General features: G+C 43.8%; 1 protein-coding gene across 1 annotated transcript; it reads left to right on the forward strand.

The window, feature by feature from the left end:
• Window positions 1–1,339: 1,339 nt before the first annotated feature.
• Window positions 1,340–17,660, forward strand: LOC116913075 (PHD finger protein 11-like). Its single transcript, XM_032917208.1, is given in 11 exon segments — window positions 1,340–1,597; window positions 4,201–4,322; window positions 6,541–6,648; window positions 9,780–9,913; window positions 11,690–11,739; window positions 12,578–12,642; window positions 13,398–13,461; window positions 13,973–14,104; window positions 15,442–15,513; window positions 17,296–17,486; window positions 17,489–17,660. Coding segments are annotated over 11 exon segments (1,011 nt in total). The 5' UTR covers window positions 1,340–1,554; the 3' UTR covers window positions 17,519–17,660.
• The last annotated feature ends 2,735 nt before the right edge of the window (window positions 17,661–20,395 follow it).

Here is a 20,395-nt window from a genome sequence, read left to right on the forward strand (position 1 = left end):
TGGTTTTTTTGTTTGTTTTTTGAGATGGGGCTATGTAGACCTTGCTGGCCTCTAACTCATAGAGATTGACCTGAATCTGTCTCGAAGGTACTTCGGTTACAGAGGATTCCTTTCAAAGATCCTGTTTTGTGCTGTGACTTTAAGAGTACTTGGTCTTTGAAGACATTAGGTATGGGCCAAAGAGATGACTTGGCATGGAGAGGCACATCTGTCAAGGATAACAGACAGATCAAACCCTGGAACCCACTTGAGAGAAGAGAATTACTGTAACCTGAAGGGACTCTACCTGCCCTATGTGTCTTGGCACATATGTGCACACACTAAAATACACACAGTAACATGCTCTAGAAGCTTAATGTACTATTTCAATGAGTAAGTGTACACACACACACACACACACACACACACACACACACTCTTGCATTCATGGGCTATTTCCCCTCAAGGCCTCTGTCTCCCCTTGTTTCAGTTTCCCCCATATTTCCCTGGTCTTGATCTTGGAAGGTAGACACTTTCCTCAGAAGCACGGGTCTTGCTCACCTGTTCTTCCTAACACTGTGAGAAAGGACGTCTCCAGGACCTATCCAAGGTCCTTGTCATCCTGTGTTAGGACCTTTCATTTTGCCCAGGCTGTCCATGTTGCCCTGTTGAGTTGCCCTTCTTCTGCCAGGCACAGGCTGCCCTTTGTCCTCCTAGAGTGCATACCCCCTAGAGTTTATCTTTGATTTCCCCACAAAAGAATGAACTTTTACAATTCTACTCCCTGTATGTTGGTGCCTACATGGATATTTCTCTTTTTCCCTGGGACTGAAAAGTCTGCATCTCTGTGGTGCTTTGTAGCCCGTGGATGCTAAATAAAGACTCCTTACTGACACCTGAGTTTAGGGTCTTGATTTTGTGTCATTTAAAGATAGTCCTGCGTAGACAAAAGGGTGTGTTACCAGTTTCAGGAGTACAGATCAGTTGTTTCTTAAGTTAAGCACAGGCGCGGTCGGGGTGTCTGCTGTGGTTTTTCCCAAGCTGATTGATGGCTTTTTGGAGTTGTCAACGTGACACACCTGGGAAGCAGAACCTTCACCGTATTTGCCTCCATCAGAGTGGCCCGAGTGACGTTTTCCTGACTGTGGGTTGATGGAGGAAGGGACATTCCAGGGAGTGCAGCTCCAGCATGGGGCAGGTGTTCCTGTGCTGTAGTGCACAGCAGGGTTTGAGAGCCAAGGGAAGCATCCAGAAAGCCTCCCTGCCCCTGCTTTCTTCCTTCTTCTCTGCATGATGACTGGAGCCTGTTAGTCACATAAAGCATTTCCTCCCCTAAGTTATTTTTGGCCACAGTTTCCTCACATTGGCAGAGAAACCAGTCCTGAGCACTTTTAACCTGACTATGCAGAGTTGAAAATCTGCCAGCATGCACTGCTCCCAAAGTGCACTTCCTCCCATCTGGGTCTTCCCGATCACCACACAAACTTAGAGAAACGAAACTAAAAGCTAGAAGCAGAACCTGTAAACCCTAAAGGAGAAACTCAGTTGCACTTCCAGGAGTGCAAGTGCCCAGTCATGGCCGAAGAGACAGCACCACCATGTGGCCCAGTCTCAACTGGTGAGTATTAGAGCGATGGCCTGCAGGAACAGGCCATACACTTTCCCCTCCCCCAAGCCCAGGAGAATCCAGGACACTGCTGGGGGTGGAGCTGGGCTTGCAGTATTTGGGAAAGTTCTGGGCCCTGGGGCCCTCAGGAACATGACAATTCTATATTGACCTGTCTGGCCATCTTGGGTCCTCTCTCCAACGTTCTGGAAGCTCTGCAGTGTAAAGTGAGTAGAGCAGACATACTCTTGAGAAAGGAAGCTAGGCTTTATTGGAGATGCTGGCAATCTGGAAAGGAAGTCCAGGTCTTTGAGGGCAATTGGAGAATACTGAGGACCAGGTTGGGGTTGTGTGTTTCTTAGTGCCATCAGTGTCCTAAAAACGTGTGTTGTATAGGCTGATATTTCAGGGCCATGGTGAGAATCTCCTTGAGATGGTTTTCTCATATCATAAGAACATGATGATCCAGGTTTTTGTCACGTTTGTGGTTCACAGGTTTCTGGAATAATCTTAGAAAATCATAAACTCAAGAATGCACAGGAAGTCCTCTCTCAGACAGAGGACAGCAAGAGAGCTGGGGCTGACAGGCTAGTACAACCCTGCCCCAGTCCTGTCTTTCCAGTAGGAACCTGACCCACAGGTTAAAGCTGGAAATGCAGACACAATAGGAAGGCACTGATGCCAAACCTTTTCAGCCCTTCCAATCAACAGTGATTGCAGTGATCACTGCCCAAGGGAAGTCACTATTTCAGCAAAAGCATCCTTCCATCCCTGAGACAACCCAGGGATCCCGTATCCTCACCCACTTGGCAGAGATGTCTACAGCCAAATTTGCAGTTACTAATGATTTATTTCAGCCTGTAACCATCCTGCAACTAGTATATGTTTGAGGTTTATTTTGTGTATAACTATCTCACCTGCAGAAATGATTGTATAGTCCCCATGCACTTGATTTGGTGTTTAGAAGAAGAAAGCAAAGGATCCCGCCATAGACCAGAGATAGAAATAACTATAGGTCACCAAGTAGGTGCTGGGGACTGAGCCTTGTTCCTCTGCAAAACATGTAAGAGCATTCATCTACAGAGCTAGTACTCTATACCCTAGTATGTATGCATATATGTATGTATTTATGTATGTATGTATGTATGAGTGTATTTATATATGTATATACATTGAGATTGCATTAAGCTTGAAACTTCCTTAAAGATAGTTGTGTAGAATATCCATCTTTATATAGTGTCCTGTACAGACACAGGGTGTTGTGGCGTATCCATTGGGATCTGCCTTGTTGATTGTTTTTACCTTGTGTTTCTGAAATATTCCTTTGTTTTTTTTCTCCATGTGGAGTAGTTTACTACCTCCAGATTATTCATTCTCTCTCTCTCTCTCTCTCTCTCTCTCTCTCTCTCTCTCTCTCTCTCTCTCTCTCTGTCTCTCTCTCTGTCTCTCTCTCTGTCTCTCTCTCTGTCTCTCTCTCTCTGTCTCTCTCTCTCTCTCTCTCTCTCTCTCTCTCTCTCTCTCTCTCTCTGTGTGTGTGTTTTCAACCATGAAAGCATGGTAGGCCTAAGAGGGGCCACACCCTACAGGAAAACCAACACACCTTCCCCCACAAACCATCAACTGACAGATCTTCTCAGTTAGAGGTGTATGTTAGTGAGTGCTGCCTCCCAACCCCCACCACCATGCCAGCTTCAATTTTAACTGGCTTGATCCTATGCACACCCTTTGCAGGCACCCTTGGCTACACACACAGCTGCTTTGAGTTCATGATCACAGCATTTCTGTAATGTCTTGAGGACAATGTTTCTCTGGATCGTAGCAACCTTCCATCCTAACTACTACCATATTCCCTGAGCCTTGGGGTCAGTGGTGTGTTTGCTCTATACACTATTCTCTGTACAGTGGCAAGGTGAGAACTTGGTAACAAGTTCCTATTGCCAAAGACACCATATTATTAGGCACAGGTCACAGAGAAATTAAGCAATAATCATATTGCTCCCTGTTGTCTAGCTTTTATAGTACTGAAAGGTGCCATGAGGTTCGTTGGAGAGACTATAATCTGACAATGGTGTGGATACTGAGTTACTATAACAACAAGCAAGGCAGGACATGTCCCTGATAGAAGAGTGACACAGTGTTATAGGGGTGACCAACTGATTTCTAATGGAGTTGGGACCAGCAGGACAAAACATGTGCCTCTTGCTGTAAATCTTACTAAGATCCCATGGTAAGGGAGCTCATAGGCCACACAGGTGAACCTACTCTTACTGTCTTTGCTAAATATACATGGAATCAGTCTTTGCTCTACATTGCTGTCTCAGACATCATCAGAGATTTTTTAAATGTATTTTATTCATGTCAGTAAGGCCTCTAGAAGCTTTTCAGTGACCCCATAGCCAACCTATGTGGCTTGCTCTCTTTCTGTTGACAGCACTGGTCTTAAGCACTGAAGACGGGCTGTACCACACAAGAGATGCTACTTTTCAGTGACTAGATTGTTGATTTGTAATTGTTCCAGGAGTTAAGACTCTAGCATAAGAAGAGGGCCTTTTTCCTCAAGGAGCTAACAAGGCCATATAAATGCTTTTCTGTTTTAACCTGGATATTATTTATAGGTGACAGTCTGTCTCCAGAGAAGATGGAGAAGAGGACATGTGCCCTCTGCCCTGAAGGTCATGAGTGGAGTGTGATTTACTTTGCACCATCAGCAAATATAGCTGCTCATGAAAACTGTTTGGTAAGTTACTGTAATAATTTTAAAACTACATGCTTATGACTGAAAGGATTGCTCAGTGATTAAGAGCATTAAATGTTCTTCCAAACAAACCAGTTTCCTTTCCCAGAAACCTTGTGGTGGCTCACAACTACCATGGAAGATCTCTGCTTGAAGACCATGATGACAGAAGTCATAATGTCTGCAGGGGCAGAGGCCTTTGAGGTGGAAATGCTGATTCGGTCTATGTGCCCCAGTCTCCTGAGTGCCCAGACTCATGGTGTATAGGGCCGCATCCAGCTGTCAGATCTGTTTTGAATTATGTATCTGTCCTGTATATTTGAGTGTGTAAGAATCTACTCTCACAGAAGAACAATTTATCAATCAAAACTAGGCATGAGCTTTGGCCCAACTTTTTCTCTCAACATCTTTCAAAGAGCAACTTTTAATCACGATAGATACAACATATCAATGCGGCTGAGGTAGTGGAGCAGAAACACAAAGAAACCCTAACTCCAAATCATGGCCAAATTACAGAACTACTTCTCAGGGCCATTGTTTGACTTCTACATTCAAGAATTAACGTTTGCATAATGACGTAGCATTCGTATTAAAAAAATTTTGCCTATGAAAGTGTCACAAGTTTTTTCTCATGTTTCTCATGCTCTTCAGTTTTTTGAGTTTCTCTGTGACATTAACCTTCAAGTGAAAGGCAGCCCATTGTTTAGGTTTATGTGACTCGGGAGACTTAGCTCTCTGGAGCTAGGAAGCTGGTGGCTCAGTTAGGGAAGTGCTGGAACATGAGTATGAAGTCCTGACTTCCACCCCAGGATCCATCCATAAATCTCCACCTGGCATACACTGCCTGCAGCCCCACACTGTGGAGTACAGACAGGAGGATTCTAGACCCTGCTGGCCAACCAGGTGAGCTGAACTTGTGAGCTGTCCAAGGTCAGGGAGTGGCTATCTCAAAACACAAGATAGAACGGGGCTGGAGAGATGGCTGTGTGGTTAAGCTGTTCTTGCAGAGGACCCAGGATCAGTTCTCAGAACACAGGGTTAGTTCACAAGCATTTGTATTCACTTCGTGGAATCCCATACCTTCTTCTATCCTATGTGAAAACAAGCAGTCATGTGATCAACATAGATACATGCAGGAAAAACACTCATTTTTATAAAAAAATCTTAGAAAAAAGCTAAAGATCTGTAGAGAATGCCAGCCAAAGTCAGTCTCTTTTTTCTCCATGCAGAAAACAACATAAACACACACACACAAACACACACACGCACTCACAAATACACTCACTCATGCACATCAGAATACACACATCACACAGAACACACACACATATTTAATACAATGTTTGTATAATATTTTAGTAAAGAATTTTAATCTTTTAATAAAAATCTTTTAGAAAGATTTTAGTGTGTGTGCATGTGTGTATGTGTGTGTTACCCACTGGAGCTGGTCTTCTGTCACTTGTGAGCTGGGTACCTGGACCTGAGAGCACAATGTAGGTCCTCTGGAACACTGGAAGAGCAGTACACATGCTCAACCACTGAGCCCTCTCTCCATCTTCTAAAATGCTGATGAGGAAAGAGACTTGTGGCCTCTAAAATACACAAGGAAGTTTGGGGGTAGCTGTGGTCGTACCTGAATTCCCACTGCAAACAAACTAAGAAGGAGGCCAGGGTCCAGGTAAAGTGGGATGTATAGATACATCTTATCTTCAAAAAACAGCATAATAGCCAGGCATATTTGTGTATGGTTTTGGTCCCAGCACTCACGGGCAGAGACAGGTGAACTCTCTGAGTTTCAGTCCAGTGACTGAACTACAGTGAGACCCTATCTCAACAATGACAAGAGTGAAAATCTGTGAAATGGGTGTAGAGGCAGGCATGGTCATTGAAATCTAAGAAGGCCTGGGAATCCACCAGGAATGGCCTCTGTCCCTTGCTATGGTTTCTCTGTCTCCATGGCTTCAGCCATTGCCTGCTCTGCATTCCTAGGCAGGAACAGGGGTGTCTGCCTGAATAGAGATCAGTTACCAAGGACAACTGTGTCTGCAGACTGAGGGTTCCCACAGGAGTCCCATGGCTCACAACTGGTCATCTACTGCACAGTGGCCAGTGCTCTGAGCCATGGTCCACTCTGCATCCTCCTCAGCCCTTTTCAGAACCATCCCTGACTTGTGTCGGTCCGACTATTTCACACCGACTCTGGGTTTCTCTCACTGTGCAGCTGTATTCATCAGGACTGGTGGAGTGTGATCCTCATGATCCACGGAATCCAGCCAGAAGCTTTGCTGTCAAATCAGTGAAGAAAGAGATCTGGAGAGGGAGAAGGTTGGTAAGTTGACATGTCTTATTACTCATAACTCATGAGTCTTCTGTACTACGTTCAAAGGACAGTCTTCATGGGTGTGGAGACATGGTACAGCCGGTCAGAATGCTTGCTACCCATCCAGAAGTCCTGAGTTTGGTCCCCATCACCAAATGGCAACTCAGAACTGCTTGTAACTCCAGTTCCAGGGCATCAGACGCCCACTGCTGGCCTCCACAGAGACACGTACTTACAGACTTGTTCTCTCAGACACAGAAGTAAAAATAAAATAAACCTTCCATCTAAAGACACAGTCTGAGGTAAAGGAAGTTTTGAGAAACATGAGGAGAGCTGGAAGGTGGACTGTGAGACCCTGCCTCAGCTGACGCTCTCTGCTTACAACATGAGGAGAGCAGGCTTGAGCCCCTTCTGTCTGAGGGAAAACACTGGTGAGACAGGCTGGAACAAGTCCTTCCTGTCACTTCAGCAGAGCAAGTTCCAATTTCAGCAGCTCAACAGCGCCACCTCGGTTCTTCCTCTGCTGTCCTGCCACAGAGCTGCAGGCAGCATGCAGAGCAAAAGGCTTCATCCTTGACATGGAGGACAATGTCCTCTGAAGGTCACAGGTGGCTGATGTCTTTCTGCACCAGTTTGGGTGGTTATCACTGACAGCATCTGCCTGGGAGCTGAGGGCATATGGACCTTTCCAGGAAAGGAGGGCTCAGAGGCTCTCCTCCAAGGTCAACTGTGTCTCCTGGCCATTTGTAGATGAGTAAACAGGATGTCAAGTCTGAGTATATCATGGCTGATCACACCCACAGTAAGGTATCAATGACTGGAGACACACACATATGTTAGGTGGCAAAATCTCATTATCTATATCAGCAGGAGCTATGTAAACTGTCTTCTAATTAGAAGGTGGCAGGTCATCAACTGAAATGTAAGTTTCATTATTCTGTGCTGATTGGTTTTGAGGCAGTTCATGACAAGTGCTAAGGAAATCTACCATTGGATTCTAGAGTGGTGGTTCTCTCTTAAGCTGTGGGTCTGTTCCAACAGAAAATGCATATTTTAAGTGGTCTTGGGAACCACCAACCATTCTTTTATTTTCTTTGGCCCTTTATAAATGCCATTTAGCCACTGAGCTGATTTCTGGTTCCTAAGCCCATGGAAAATATGTATTCCTATGGTCGTGACCCACAACATGAGAACTACTGTTGTAGAGTTTGTCTACATGGAAACAGCCCAGACCAGAATGAGGGCAGCTGGGTAAATAAAATATGGAGAAAGCGGTTGTGATCCGTGAGAGTTTTCATGGACTTTCCTATTGGGAAACTGAGATGCATTGGAAGTGCAGGGTAACAGAAAGGGATCCAAAACAAACATGTGGCATGAGCTATTCTCTCAGTGACAAGTGTTTCTAGAACCTTGGTTTCTGTACAATTGCTGCGTGCCTACCTCATGGAGGAGAGAGGCCAGTACCAAGGCAGTAACAGAACAGCCAAGTACATGCTTTGGGGGGACCAGTATCATCCTCACACAAAGGCTCCTCAGAAAGTAGGGCCTTTGAACTCTTTCATAGCATGAGAACAAAGGTAAGGAGTTCCCAGGGGAAATGTCTAGGTTAGGGTTGTCATTGCTGTGGTGAAGCCCAAGGACCCAAGCAAGTTGGGGAGGAAATGGTTTATGTGGCTTATATATTCACCTCATAGTCCATCGTGAATGAAGTCGGGCAGCAACTCAAAAGGGTCAGGAACCTGGAGGCGGGAGCTGAGGCAGAGGCCAAGGATGAGTCCTGCTTAATGGCTTGCTACACATGGCTTTCCCAGTCTTCTCTCTTACAGGACCGAGGGATGCTAGCCCAGATGGCTCCATCCACAGTATTCTGGACCCTCCCCTATTCATCGCTAATTAAGTAATGCTCTAGAGGTTTGCCTACAGTCCGGCCTTCTGGAGGCATTTTGTCACCTGATATTCTATCCTCTGACAGGACTTACCCTCATGGCAGAACTGTCAGCAAGTGTATTGTGAGGTAGCAGTCTCATGTGTTTCTGTGTTCTTGCAGCTATGTCGCTCCTCCACAATTAAATAAGTGCTCTAAACCAGGAGCTTTGATCTAGAACTCTACCTCTATGTTAATCTTATTATTCATGTACGTTTGATTTTTCTTTGTGTCTTTCCTTACATATTATGTTCGGATCCTTACCTGGGATCCCAAAAGTGCTGTCCCATTTCTGCTTAGATCTCCTTTAGTCAAAGGATAGTGCCAATCAGCCTGGGTCACGACTGGCCTGCCTGTCATCACAGGATAAGGTTCTGGTAGTGCACAAAAGCTTGTGCAGGCACACAGCACCTAAGGTCTCTATCTGCCATCCATGTGACATCAGATAGGGAAATAAAAACCTGATCAAAAGAGATAACGTGTTGTTCTGCTCTGCTTTTACTGTTGTTCACTCTGCACATTCACAACAGGACCCCTTTACTTCACATTTCCTTTAGTAGCAACTCCGTAGAGAGGGTACCACCAGCCCAGGGAGAAAGGTCGGTCTAAAAGGAAGCCATGGAAAGTGCCAGCTGAAGTCACAATGTTTAGTGACACAATAGGAACTGCTCTGATATCAGGATCAATGTCCCCCAACCAATTCCCTGCCTATCGATAAAGAAGCTGGCTAGCTTTGCTTTTAAAAGATCTTCTAAAAAGCTCGTATTTATTCACTTTCCAACCCAATATCAGCCATTCCTCTCCCCCACCCAGTACTCACTCACAAAAGTCCTCCCCCAATTCTACCTTCCTTTTCTCTTTTGGAAAGGGGATACCCCCCTTTGGATGTCACCCTCCACTAACTTCCCCCAGGAAAACTTCATTATAAGAGGGATTTTTTTTCTTTTTTAATAGTGTTTCTGGTAAGCACCTACATGCTTTGTATTTGTGTAAAACTTGATACAAATGTCTATACCAACCTTCTCTTCCAGTCGGCTACAGTTTCGTGGAAACTTCCCCATGGGTTGCCAAATATTTTGTGTGCCCATGAAGAATGCGATATGCCAGTAATATCCAGGACAAAACACATGTCTGTTGGCTTAAATAATATTTAAGAACATCCTTACTTTTTTAGCAAAGAAACAATACTAACTCATTATGATCTGTTCTTCTACAGAAATGCTCACTGTGTAACAAAGGAGGTGCCACCGTGGGATGTGATTTGTCATCCTGTAGGAAGAGTTACCACTATGTCTGTGCCAAAAAAGACCACGCAATTCCTCAAGTTGATGAGCATCATGGAACTTACAAGTAATCAAATAGCTTTAAAATTCCATGGTGGAGAGGTGGGGATGGGTAAGGAATGGCTAAGCTGTGACATATTTCTTAGGCTTAATTTATGCAAATGAGTTTCACATGAGAACAGGATTATGGGACACCATGAGGAACTCAGCTTCTCATTTTTACACATGATGGGAAAAAGAAATATTCAAAGGTTTTATGACTTTCCAAAACTTCTCTGTACTCCCTTCTTCCTGGGAGAGCTTTATTCATAATGGTAGCATGCATGTCCTACAGGACACAGGAGCCAGTTCAGGCCTGTTTTTCTCTGCAACAGAAAGACACCTTCCTTCACTCACACATCCACAAGTCATGTGTCTGTCCTCCCACCTTGGACCCAGGCATGGAACTGAGGCTGTCAGAGCTGACCGCAAACACCTTTATCTGCAGAGTCCACTTGCCAGCCCTTAGCTTGTTACTGTTTGTAAAAGTGCATTCAGTGGCAAACAGTATTTTTATGTATGTATTATTGATAAACAGATAGAAGAACTTCGCATTCATTGTTGATGTTCAGAAGGAACTCACTTTACTGTGAAAGTCATTAATAAATACACAATCAAATGAAAGTGACTAAATACCTACTGTAAATAGTTTCTGTTTTTTAGACAGAATCTTACCAAGTAGACCAGGCTGGCCTTGAAATCACAGAGATAACTTTAAAAAACTGTTTATTGACCACACTGGAAGACTTACTCTATTCCAAAAAAAAGTTTTAATTATTTCAGTAAGGAACAAGTGGACTTCTATGTTCTTAAATATTTAATTTCAACATTGAGGTTCATAGAATAACTGAGACACCTCACAAGGTGCTGAGGGACACGCAGAGAGAATGAACCCGACAAGACATCAACAGGTTGGCACATTAGTGCAGAGAGGACACAATGAACACGGGCTCATGGGAGGTTTCGAAGTAGAAAGGGGCTTTGCCTAGACTCAAAATTATTGACACTGGGGACAGGGAAGACACAGGTGAGAGTCTATGCTAATATCTTCTAGACTTCTTTATGTTACAAAAACTCTTAGGCAAACATGGTACATAAACCTAAAATCAATGTTCAGGAGAGATAGGACCCAAGTCCAAGTCCCTCTGGGAATGCAATTGAGACCGAATGAAAGGTGCTCAGAGGGTGCAGATCCAGAGGAGGTGACTGAGCTGGGTGCTGCTGGGAAGGCTGCATGGAGGGCACTGGGTAACAGGAGGACTCTAGGTCTGCTGAGGGCTGAGACAGAGGCAAGCTGGGCAGAGAAGTCCCTTACAGCTCCTCACTGCAGTCCTCCAGCCTGCTGTGCTGCCTTCCCTCTGAAGACACCGGCCAAGTCCAAGCTCTGACCTGAAAAAGTCGCTCTCCACAGTACTGCACAAGTGTCTGTGTGATCTGTGAGGATCAGCAGAATTGTGGGTCGTCGGACTCAAGCTTCAAATCCTAGACCCCTCTCAGATCTCAGATGCCCCTCATCACAGCATAGGAACTAATACCGCTCAAAATGCTCACCCAGCATTCACACCTTCAGAGACCAGAGACCTCTTTCTACTGCTCAAAGGGCACAAAATCAGTGGCCACCCTCACCCACATCGGGTGTGGATTCACTATTTGATGCAGACTTAAAAATATTTCTTTTTAAAAATGAATACTTCAGCCAGTGTAGTGTCATGTAGCTTTTCTCCTAGCACTGGGGATGCAGAGGAAAAGGTGGATCTCTACAAATTAAAAGATTCAGTGATTCTTTAAAAATCTGTATTTTCAGAATATTTTGCCCAGAACATCCTCCACAGCAAGAAGAGACCACTGAACGTGGTAAGTTTCTAACATGAGTTTGAAGAAAGCTCACTACTTAACTGAACCCTGAGATAATCTAATCTCTTCTCATTTGTAATATTTTATGAGCCCCTGTGTGTGGATGCCTTCGGTTACAGATGGTTGTGAGTCACCATGTGGGTGCTGGGAACGGAACGTGGGTCCTGTGGAAGGGCAGCGAGGGCTCACAAGCACTGAGCCACCTCTAGTCATTGTCGTTGGTTCATAACTCATTGGAAAGTACTTAAAAGGGTTCCTTTACATTAGTGTATATAGTCAGGGAATGGGGATAGCAATAAGTGTGCGTTTGTGTGTTTCTGTGTGTGTCTCTCACACAATTACAGGACAGACTGAGGTATATGGATAATTATTTATTAAGAAGACTACTCTAGATGAAGACAACAGGACTGCCCACATCTTTGCAAGCATTAGCTAGAGCACATGTGATCCTGATAGGAGAACTTTGATAATATTGTACCTTTTCATCATTATCTATAGCCAGAGTTGAGGATTCTGTTCAATGAAACACCATCTGCCATTTTTAAATTCCATATTTGCACATGTTTTTGTACAAGTTTATCCAGTCAATTGATTTGTTTTAACAATGCATACAGTAACACACACACACACACACACACACACACACACACACACATACACAAACACAAACATTCGAGACAGCCCTTGCTGTCCTGGATCTCACTCTGGGGATCTGGCTAGCCTTCACCCTGTAGGTCCACCTGCCTCTGCCTCCTCAGTGCTGAGATTAAAGTGTGCACCACACCCACTTGGCAGTCTTGCTTTGCATAGTCCAAATCTTGAATGGTTTCTCTTTCAGCTGATAGCCCAAGCGTGAAGAAGACAGGAAAGAAGAAAAGTCTCTCATCGGGCCCTCCCACAGAGGTAATTTGACTTAGACCTAATTTCTTCACATAATGTCCTTACTTAGATTTCTAAATGCCAGAGACTCACAGTTTTCAAGTCACTGGAGAAGTTGGCATTTGCACGCCATCCTTCCTGTGTGTTCTCTTCTCAGTGGAGCGGAAGCTGCTCTTAGGGTGGCATCTTGGAGAGAATCCTGCACTCAGGAAGTACAGATCATCCTGACCTGGAGAAAGCATACTGAGAGTAGTAGGAGACTAGAGGCAGAGGGGATGACGTCATTCCTCAGCTTCTGTCAATCATTCCTTGAAGCATGTTAGTGCAAACCAGTGTCCTTTCACAGCACTTAGTCCTAAACAGGCTGAGAGTACAGACAAGCATTCACTCATAACCAAGTGTTTCCCAGCTACATGGTCCATACCTAACCAAATTTCTAACTTAAAATTTTCTGGATTAGGAGATATAAAATGTAAAAGAAGTTGGAGAGTTTTGAAACAGTTTTTATATCAGTTTCTATACATTGAATTAATATCAGACAACAATCACTCCTTCTTATTCAGAGCACAAACAGCACACCTTGTAGGCCCTAGCTATTTAACAGTGCCACTTGGATCCAGGAGTTCATCAAGACCAAGCTGAAAGAGAAAGTTTGTCTAATACATTGTTTTGTGTTGTTAGATTTGATTCATAGACTTGATTATGTAGCAGAACATTTGATTTGTGTGCTATCCCAGGCCAATATGAAAAGTCAATATACTCTTGGTTTTCTTTTCCAGCCAAAAAAGATGAAATTCAGTAGCTATAAAAGACTCATGAAGGAAGAGCCTCATGGCCACAAAGGTTTGTCCTCAGCGATGGCTGTACAAACGTGGTGACCTCCAAATATTTATAGAAATGTTGTCATGCTTCGATCTTTATTCTTGTGGGCTTCTGATATGTATGTACACCAATCCTTACTATAGCTATGCAGTCCATTACAACACTACTGTGTCAAAGTTATTGGAGCTGGAATGGCCCCTTTCTTCTCAGTCTGAGAAGACACACTTAAAAAGGCTGGGATGTTTGTCTGAGGCCACAGTTCTGTGGTATGCTACCCCACACAGGGACAGGTGGCTATGTCCTTACTATGCCAAATCTGTGACAAATATGAGGGACTGTCATCTCAAGCATCTTACAAAACTATATTAAATTATACAGTTATAAGCAGAGAAATGTCATTTTGGACCATTTACTCTTTGAACTACAGAACAATGAGACACGTATGCTCACCCATCAACTGGTAAAAGACAAAGTGACCACATGATGCGAATCGCTGTCCATTTCCTCCTAACAATGCATCCTTTGTTTGTAGATGCAGCTGTCAAAGCTCCTTTTCTTAAGAAATGCCTGGAAGCAGGACTTCTTACTGAATTATTTGAACAGATACTAGAAAAAATGGATTCAATTCATGGAAGATTCATGGATGAGACTGCTTCAGAGTCAGGTACTGAGTGGGCTAAATGTAAACACATTCTAGAAAACACACCTTCCCATGCTTTCCCTCCCTTCTTTAACCCATTCTTTAAGAACACACATCATGGGCTGGAGAGATGGCTCAGTGGTCAAGAGCACCACTTCACTTGCAGGAGACTCAAGGTCAGTCCCCAGCATCTGCATGGTGGCTCACAACCATAGCTCCAGTTTGAGGGGAATCCAACACTGTCTTCTGTCCTGTCCAGTTACCAGGGATGAACATGGTACCCATATGTACACATGGGCAAAACACTCATACACAAACTAAGAAGTAAGTTAAAGAATTTAAGTTAGCAAATCAAGAAGATATTGAAAGTCACAGATTCTATATTTAGTGCCAAAAATGCTCTGAGACCAGGAGATCTCTTTCTCAGAGGTGTACTCATCTGTGAGGAGAAATCATTGAAACTGTGTTCTGTTAATTTGGCTGGTGTATTATACCAGCTGCAGTCACTGTGTGAAGATATATATTTAGTATATTTAAGTGTGTATGCTTGTGTGTGTGTGTGTGTGTGTGTGTGTGTGTGTGTGTGTGTATGTGTGTGTAGGAGGTGGACATGTGAGTCTAAATGCCCTCAGAGAATACAACTGTGTGATCCCTTGGAGCCAGAATTATAGACAGTTGTAAACCACACAACGTGGGCGCTGGGAATCAGCATCGAGGTTATAATTTTGATGCACCTCAAGTTCTATTTCTTAATAAATCAAGGGCCTTAAGAAAACTATAACAGGGGTAAAGTAGATACCTTGGTGCTGAATAACACAGATTGTTGAAGAGGTCCTGAGTTCAGTCCTTTCAGCCGTATCTGGCAGCACACAACTACCTGGACCTCAACTTCCTGGGAATCTGACACTTGTATGAACTCTAGGACACACACACACACACACACACACCCACACACACACACACACACACACACAGATAAACCTGTTTTGAAGTATTATTTGTGTCCGTGTCACAGAACACACATGCAAATAATGACAAAACCAAAGGATACGTTAGCAGTAAAAATTTCAAGGAGCACTTTTGTTTTGTTATTTTTATTTACTTATTTTCTCAAGACTAAGAGCTCTCAAAGTTTGGGGTGCCTCCTAATCACCTGGGGCTCCCTGGAGCACAGGTGCTCCCTCCCCAGAAGTCCTGGCTGCACAGAGGCAGTGAGCTGAGGCTTCTCCCACTTCCCTGCTGGGCCTGCACTGAGCTGCCCTTCTCTGATCCTCTCTCTCTTCCTGTTGGGGTTATTTTCTCTTTCTCCCTGTGTGACTTATTCACATTAAAATTAACACAGGAAATTGTGTCTCCCCTAGACTATGAAGGGATCCAGACCTTACTGTTTGACTGTGGACTATTTGGAGACATACTAAGAAAATTCCAAGAAGGTAGGTGATTCATAAAATAAGGAACTGTGTTTTAGAGACATTTATGATTCAGATCACAATGATGGGTGACAAAGTAGTGAACACTTTTGATCAAATATAAAAGATCCCATAAAAGCAGCATGACAGGGAGAGAAAAAAAATCCTGCAGAAACCCTCCATAATAGTACATATAGAAAAAGATATAGACAATAGAGAAATAGAAACATGGACAGTAAGACAGATGGAAAGACAGAAGGACAACTAGACAGACCAATAGAGAAGGATAGACCACTGTTTAGAAACAACAGTTGTTTGTACGGGCTGGAATACAGTGCTGTGTTTTCCAGAGAGACATAAAAACACGTTGGATACAGAGAAGTGACTGGCTTTGGCTCTAATCTAGAATATTCTGACCATTGCATAGACAGGCCCAGGCTGGAGGTCAGGAGGCTTCCTGCAGCCTCTCTGTCCCAAGGCAGCAAGAGGGAATCATTAATGGTCTGTCCCACAGCCCCTGTCCTTCTCTTTGGTTCTTTTCCTAAGATTTGTCATCAAAGCTTATCTCTGGAACCACTGAGTACTACCATTCTAAAATTAATCGGGAAAAGAAAAAAAGTAAGGCTATCCAAGATACCTTGATTTTGGGTTTTTCGTTTGTCAGTTTTGCTTTTGCTTTTAAATTGTAGTGTGCAGGCAGGAACAGGGAGACCTAGTCTTCCATAAGAGTGATGTGTTTTAGCTGTGTTTTGTGATGCACAACTGTAATCCTAGCAGTTGAAAGGGTAAGGCAGGAGGATTGCCAGCCTAGGGAACACAGTGAAACCTTGTCAGAAACAAACATAAGGAGCCTGCATTTGTGATCGCCTCTCAGCAGCAAACACTTCTGTGTGCTGCACCTCCAGCTATGGGTGAAAGCCCGATTGTCACAGGACTGGTGTGAGTAACTTCTCCACTCTCATTGCATAACACCACAGTGCCTGACGGTGATCTTTTCTAGTATGTGCCTGTCAGTAAAGCAATTAAACAGCAGGTTTCCCTGTTGAGAAGGCATTTTGTGTCACCTCAATGTGTACAGTCACTTTAGTGTGACGATCTGCTACTTGTTCCTGATTGAACTCTGTAATAATCGGTTGTGGTCAGCAGAATCATTATTTTAAAAGTCATTTCAGACTGTCTGTGATTCAGACTAACTTAAAAATACCCAGCATTTAAAAACCTGTATTTCCTCTGGACCTGCATGTGTCTGGAAAATGTGTCACTGCATGTGATAGGGACACCTCAAGACACTAACTGATATAGTGACATTCTGATCTGGAAGACTCAGCCCAGTATTTTAAGGTGAGTACAGGTATGCAATCATTCTGACAACTAAGAATTTTAAGGCTCAATTGTGAGGATTCTAAACCCAACTACAATCACCTTGGTTGGTTTCTACAGTAAACATTTTCTGTTCCTAAACCATACCCAAAGTGCAGATGTTCCACTGTCCTTAGAGCCAGAGGTGTGCTCATGAAAGGGTTGTCACTGGAAGGCCAGCCACATGCTCCAGAGTGTGAATGAAGGAATACTGTGTAAGCTTGTTCTACCAGGAAGGAATCAAATTCACATGACACGTGCTGGCGTCCACACTGAGTCAGGAAGGGCAGCAAAGGTGCGGATAGACTGTCTCCTCAGACCACTCTGTCTCCTCATTTGAGGTCCAGTGGCTGTGATGTGTCTATCTGAACTGAACCGGACTAGAGACAGTAACCTATTCCTAATCATGTTCCTGCACACACTGAAGCCATTTTCCTTCTTTTAAAGTAATCAAGAGTAAAACATGTGAATATGAAGAAAGGCTGAACCACATGAAGCAGAAGCTTGAGGCACTCGCAGACTTACAAGAAAACCTGTGCTCATTTCAAGAATATGGGGACCTGGACCACTCAAGCTCTACCTCAGGGTCCTTGCTACCTCCTGAGGACCACCAGTGCAGATGCCAGGAGTCTCCTGAAGGCTCCAAGCAGGCTCAGGAGACAGCCTGTGACAGATCCAGTCCCCTCCAGCTCTGACCTGCTACTGCTCAGCCAGGCTCCATACCTGACAGGTGTTTCTTGTCTCATCTCTTGTCATCTCACTTGTCCTGCTTTCTCCTGACAGTAACAGCTGCTCCTCGGGTCAACTGGATCAGGCCCCATGTCCTCTAAGGAGCAGGAAGTCCTCCTACCTACCCTACCCACCCCAGTCAGGGGCAGCCACACCACAGCCTTTGCTCATCCTTTCGTGGAATCTTAGAGCTTTCTTCTTGCTTCTGCTACTCCTGCAGTAGGTCTGTCTCATCATGGTCTCCTCTCAGTATTAGTGACTTCATCAGAATGGAGCAGAGCCTCACTCCTGTGCATAGCTCGCTGGTACCCTGGGTTTCTGCTCACTACCACCTTCCCAACGTTGAGCACACTTAATAAATGCTTGTCAAAACACTGTGAAGAATCAACAGTTTCTTTAGTACAGTTCCCAGCAGCCCTCAGCTGTAACAAGACACAGTGCACTATTCTGTTCTTACCAATTCTGTGGGTCTCCATCAGTCTTTTTAGAAGTGTCTTTTTGGGCACAGTCATTACAAGGGCAAGCTTCATCTTCAAGACCGAGTCCGGCATTTCAACTGGGCTCTTTGAATAAGAGCACCAGGGGAATAGGGAATGTGGAGAACTAAGGCTTTCCCCACCTGACAATATGCATCAGATCTATGAGCGACACTGCCCCTGGCCCTTGACTCCTCTCACATTCAGATTTCTAATTTCCTCCCATGATCCTCTGGGTTACAGTAAAGCACCTGTCAGAATGAAGTTGAGCTGTGTCCTAAAATTGGGTCTAGTTTGTAATGAGTGCTCATGCCTACTTGTGTAGGAATCACTCCTGTACAAGACTGTGGTGACCAAGGCCAGTCTAAGCCACTTCCTGTCAGATCAGCTGGAATGACTGCAGTGTGAGCGCCCATCTGAACCAGCTGGGACACTTATGTCAGGGCTTCCTCTGCTGCTTTATTCACCTGGAAATTGTTCATCTCAGTAAATTATGTGGCACAGAAAGCACTGTTTGGTGTTTATAAAGTAGGCGTATATTGGGCAAACTGATAAAATAAACCTCCTGTTATTACTGAAAAAATGCATCAAATATTCACAGCCCTCACTTTAAGAACAGAAACCAGACAGCTGAACTGACTTTTCCCAGTTGCTCTCTGACCTCCTCAAGGATGGCACATTCACACCTCCATGTGCAAAGGTCATGTTTAAGAAGTCACAGATCCCATTACATCACTGGTGTTAGCCCAACCTCCACTTTGTCTGTAGAGCCAGTCTGTCTCACAAGGACAGTGGCTTTTTCCATCAGACGCTTCAACTGTCCACTTCTAACAGAAATAAGATCTTTTTGTGGTGAGTTAGTGGAGAAATAGTTGACACATTCAGAGTGGTAACTTACTTTTATTCTAACACTGATAATGTTAAACATTGTGATACAATGCAAGTAACAAAATTCAACACCTCTACCATTTTTGGTTGTTTTCTTTCTCCATTTCCACCTTTTAAAAATATATAGTTCACTAGCATAAAATACAGCCAAAATTATTATTCAACCCAAAACCTCTTCACTTTGCAAAACAGATGCCTTTAACATCTGTATTCTCTCCCGTCTTCTGGCGTCCACTCTTTCTCCCTCCAGGAATTGGACCCCATCCTACTTGTTGTTTTGTGGATGACTTAACATTTCATTTAAATTTACAAATTAATCCATGTTGTATCAAAATACAAAATGCCTCCCTTTTTCAGCCTACATAGTACTGTATTCCAAAGGGGAAAACATGCCACATGTGTGCATGCCTGACTTGAGATTGTTCACTAATGTCATTCAGTGTATGTGAGTACACTGTCACTGTCTTCAGACACAGCAGAAGAGGGCATCAGATCCCATTACAGATGGTTGTGAGCCACCATGTGGTTGCTGGGATTTGAACTCAGGACCTCTGGAAGAGCAGTCAGTGCTCTTAACCACTGAGCCATCTCTCCAGCTTACTAATATCATTCAAAAATTACATAAATGCATCCTAAACACTAAGTGTGAAATATCATTCTAATAAGTGCAAGGATCCAGTTTGGGATCTTTTGAGAAATGTAACTTCCTGCCTTCCATTATTACATCAGAAGAAAACATTAATTCCAAGATAGTTTGTAGTTCTCTACGATTAAAAGCAAAGTCAACCTCCAATGTCTATTTTATTTCCTCTTCTGAGAAAGACTCAAGCATCCTCCCCTGGGCTCTCCTTCCTATTTGGCTTCTTTGGGTCATAGATTGTAGCATGGGTATCCTTTCTGTAATGTCTGTCCACTTGTCAGTGAGTACAAACCAGACATGTCCATATGGGGCTCACTCAGGATGATATTTGCTAGTTCCATGCATTTGCCTGCGGAAGTCATGATGTCTTTGTTTTAGTGGCTCAGTGGTACTCCACTGTGCAAATGAACCAGACTTTCTGTATTGATTTCTCAGTTGTGGGACATCAAAAGGGAAGGGGAAGATGGAGTGGGAAGAGGACTTGCGTGAGGCATTGCTGGGAGGAGCGGAAAGGCTGATATTGGGTAGTAAAGTAAATAAATACATTAAAACATCTCAAGAAAAAATTAAAGAGTATATTAAGTACTCGAAGACTTTTAAAAGGATACTTATTTCACACACACACACACACACACACAAATTTACACACTCACTGTAGCTGCTCAGCAAGCTAAAAGTGTGTCTTCTGCTAGCTCAGAAAGTCAGTATGTTTTTGTCAGGTGAGCTACCTATGGATATGGATTTGTAGCTGTAATTTGTGTGTGTGTGTGTGTGTGTGTGTGTGTGTGTGTGTGTGTGTGTGTGTGTGTGTGTG

Source organism: Rattus rattus, chromosome 12 (assembly GCF_011064425.1).
Source record: "Rattus rattus isolate New Zealand chromosome 12, Rrattus_CSIRO_v1, whole genome shotgun sequence".
Classification (NCBI taxonomy): domain Eukaryota; kingdom Metazoa; phylum Chordata; class Mammalia; order Rodentia; family Muridae; genus Rattus; species Rattus rattus.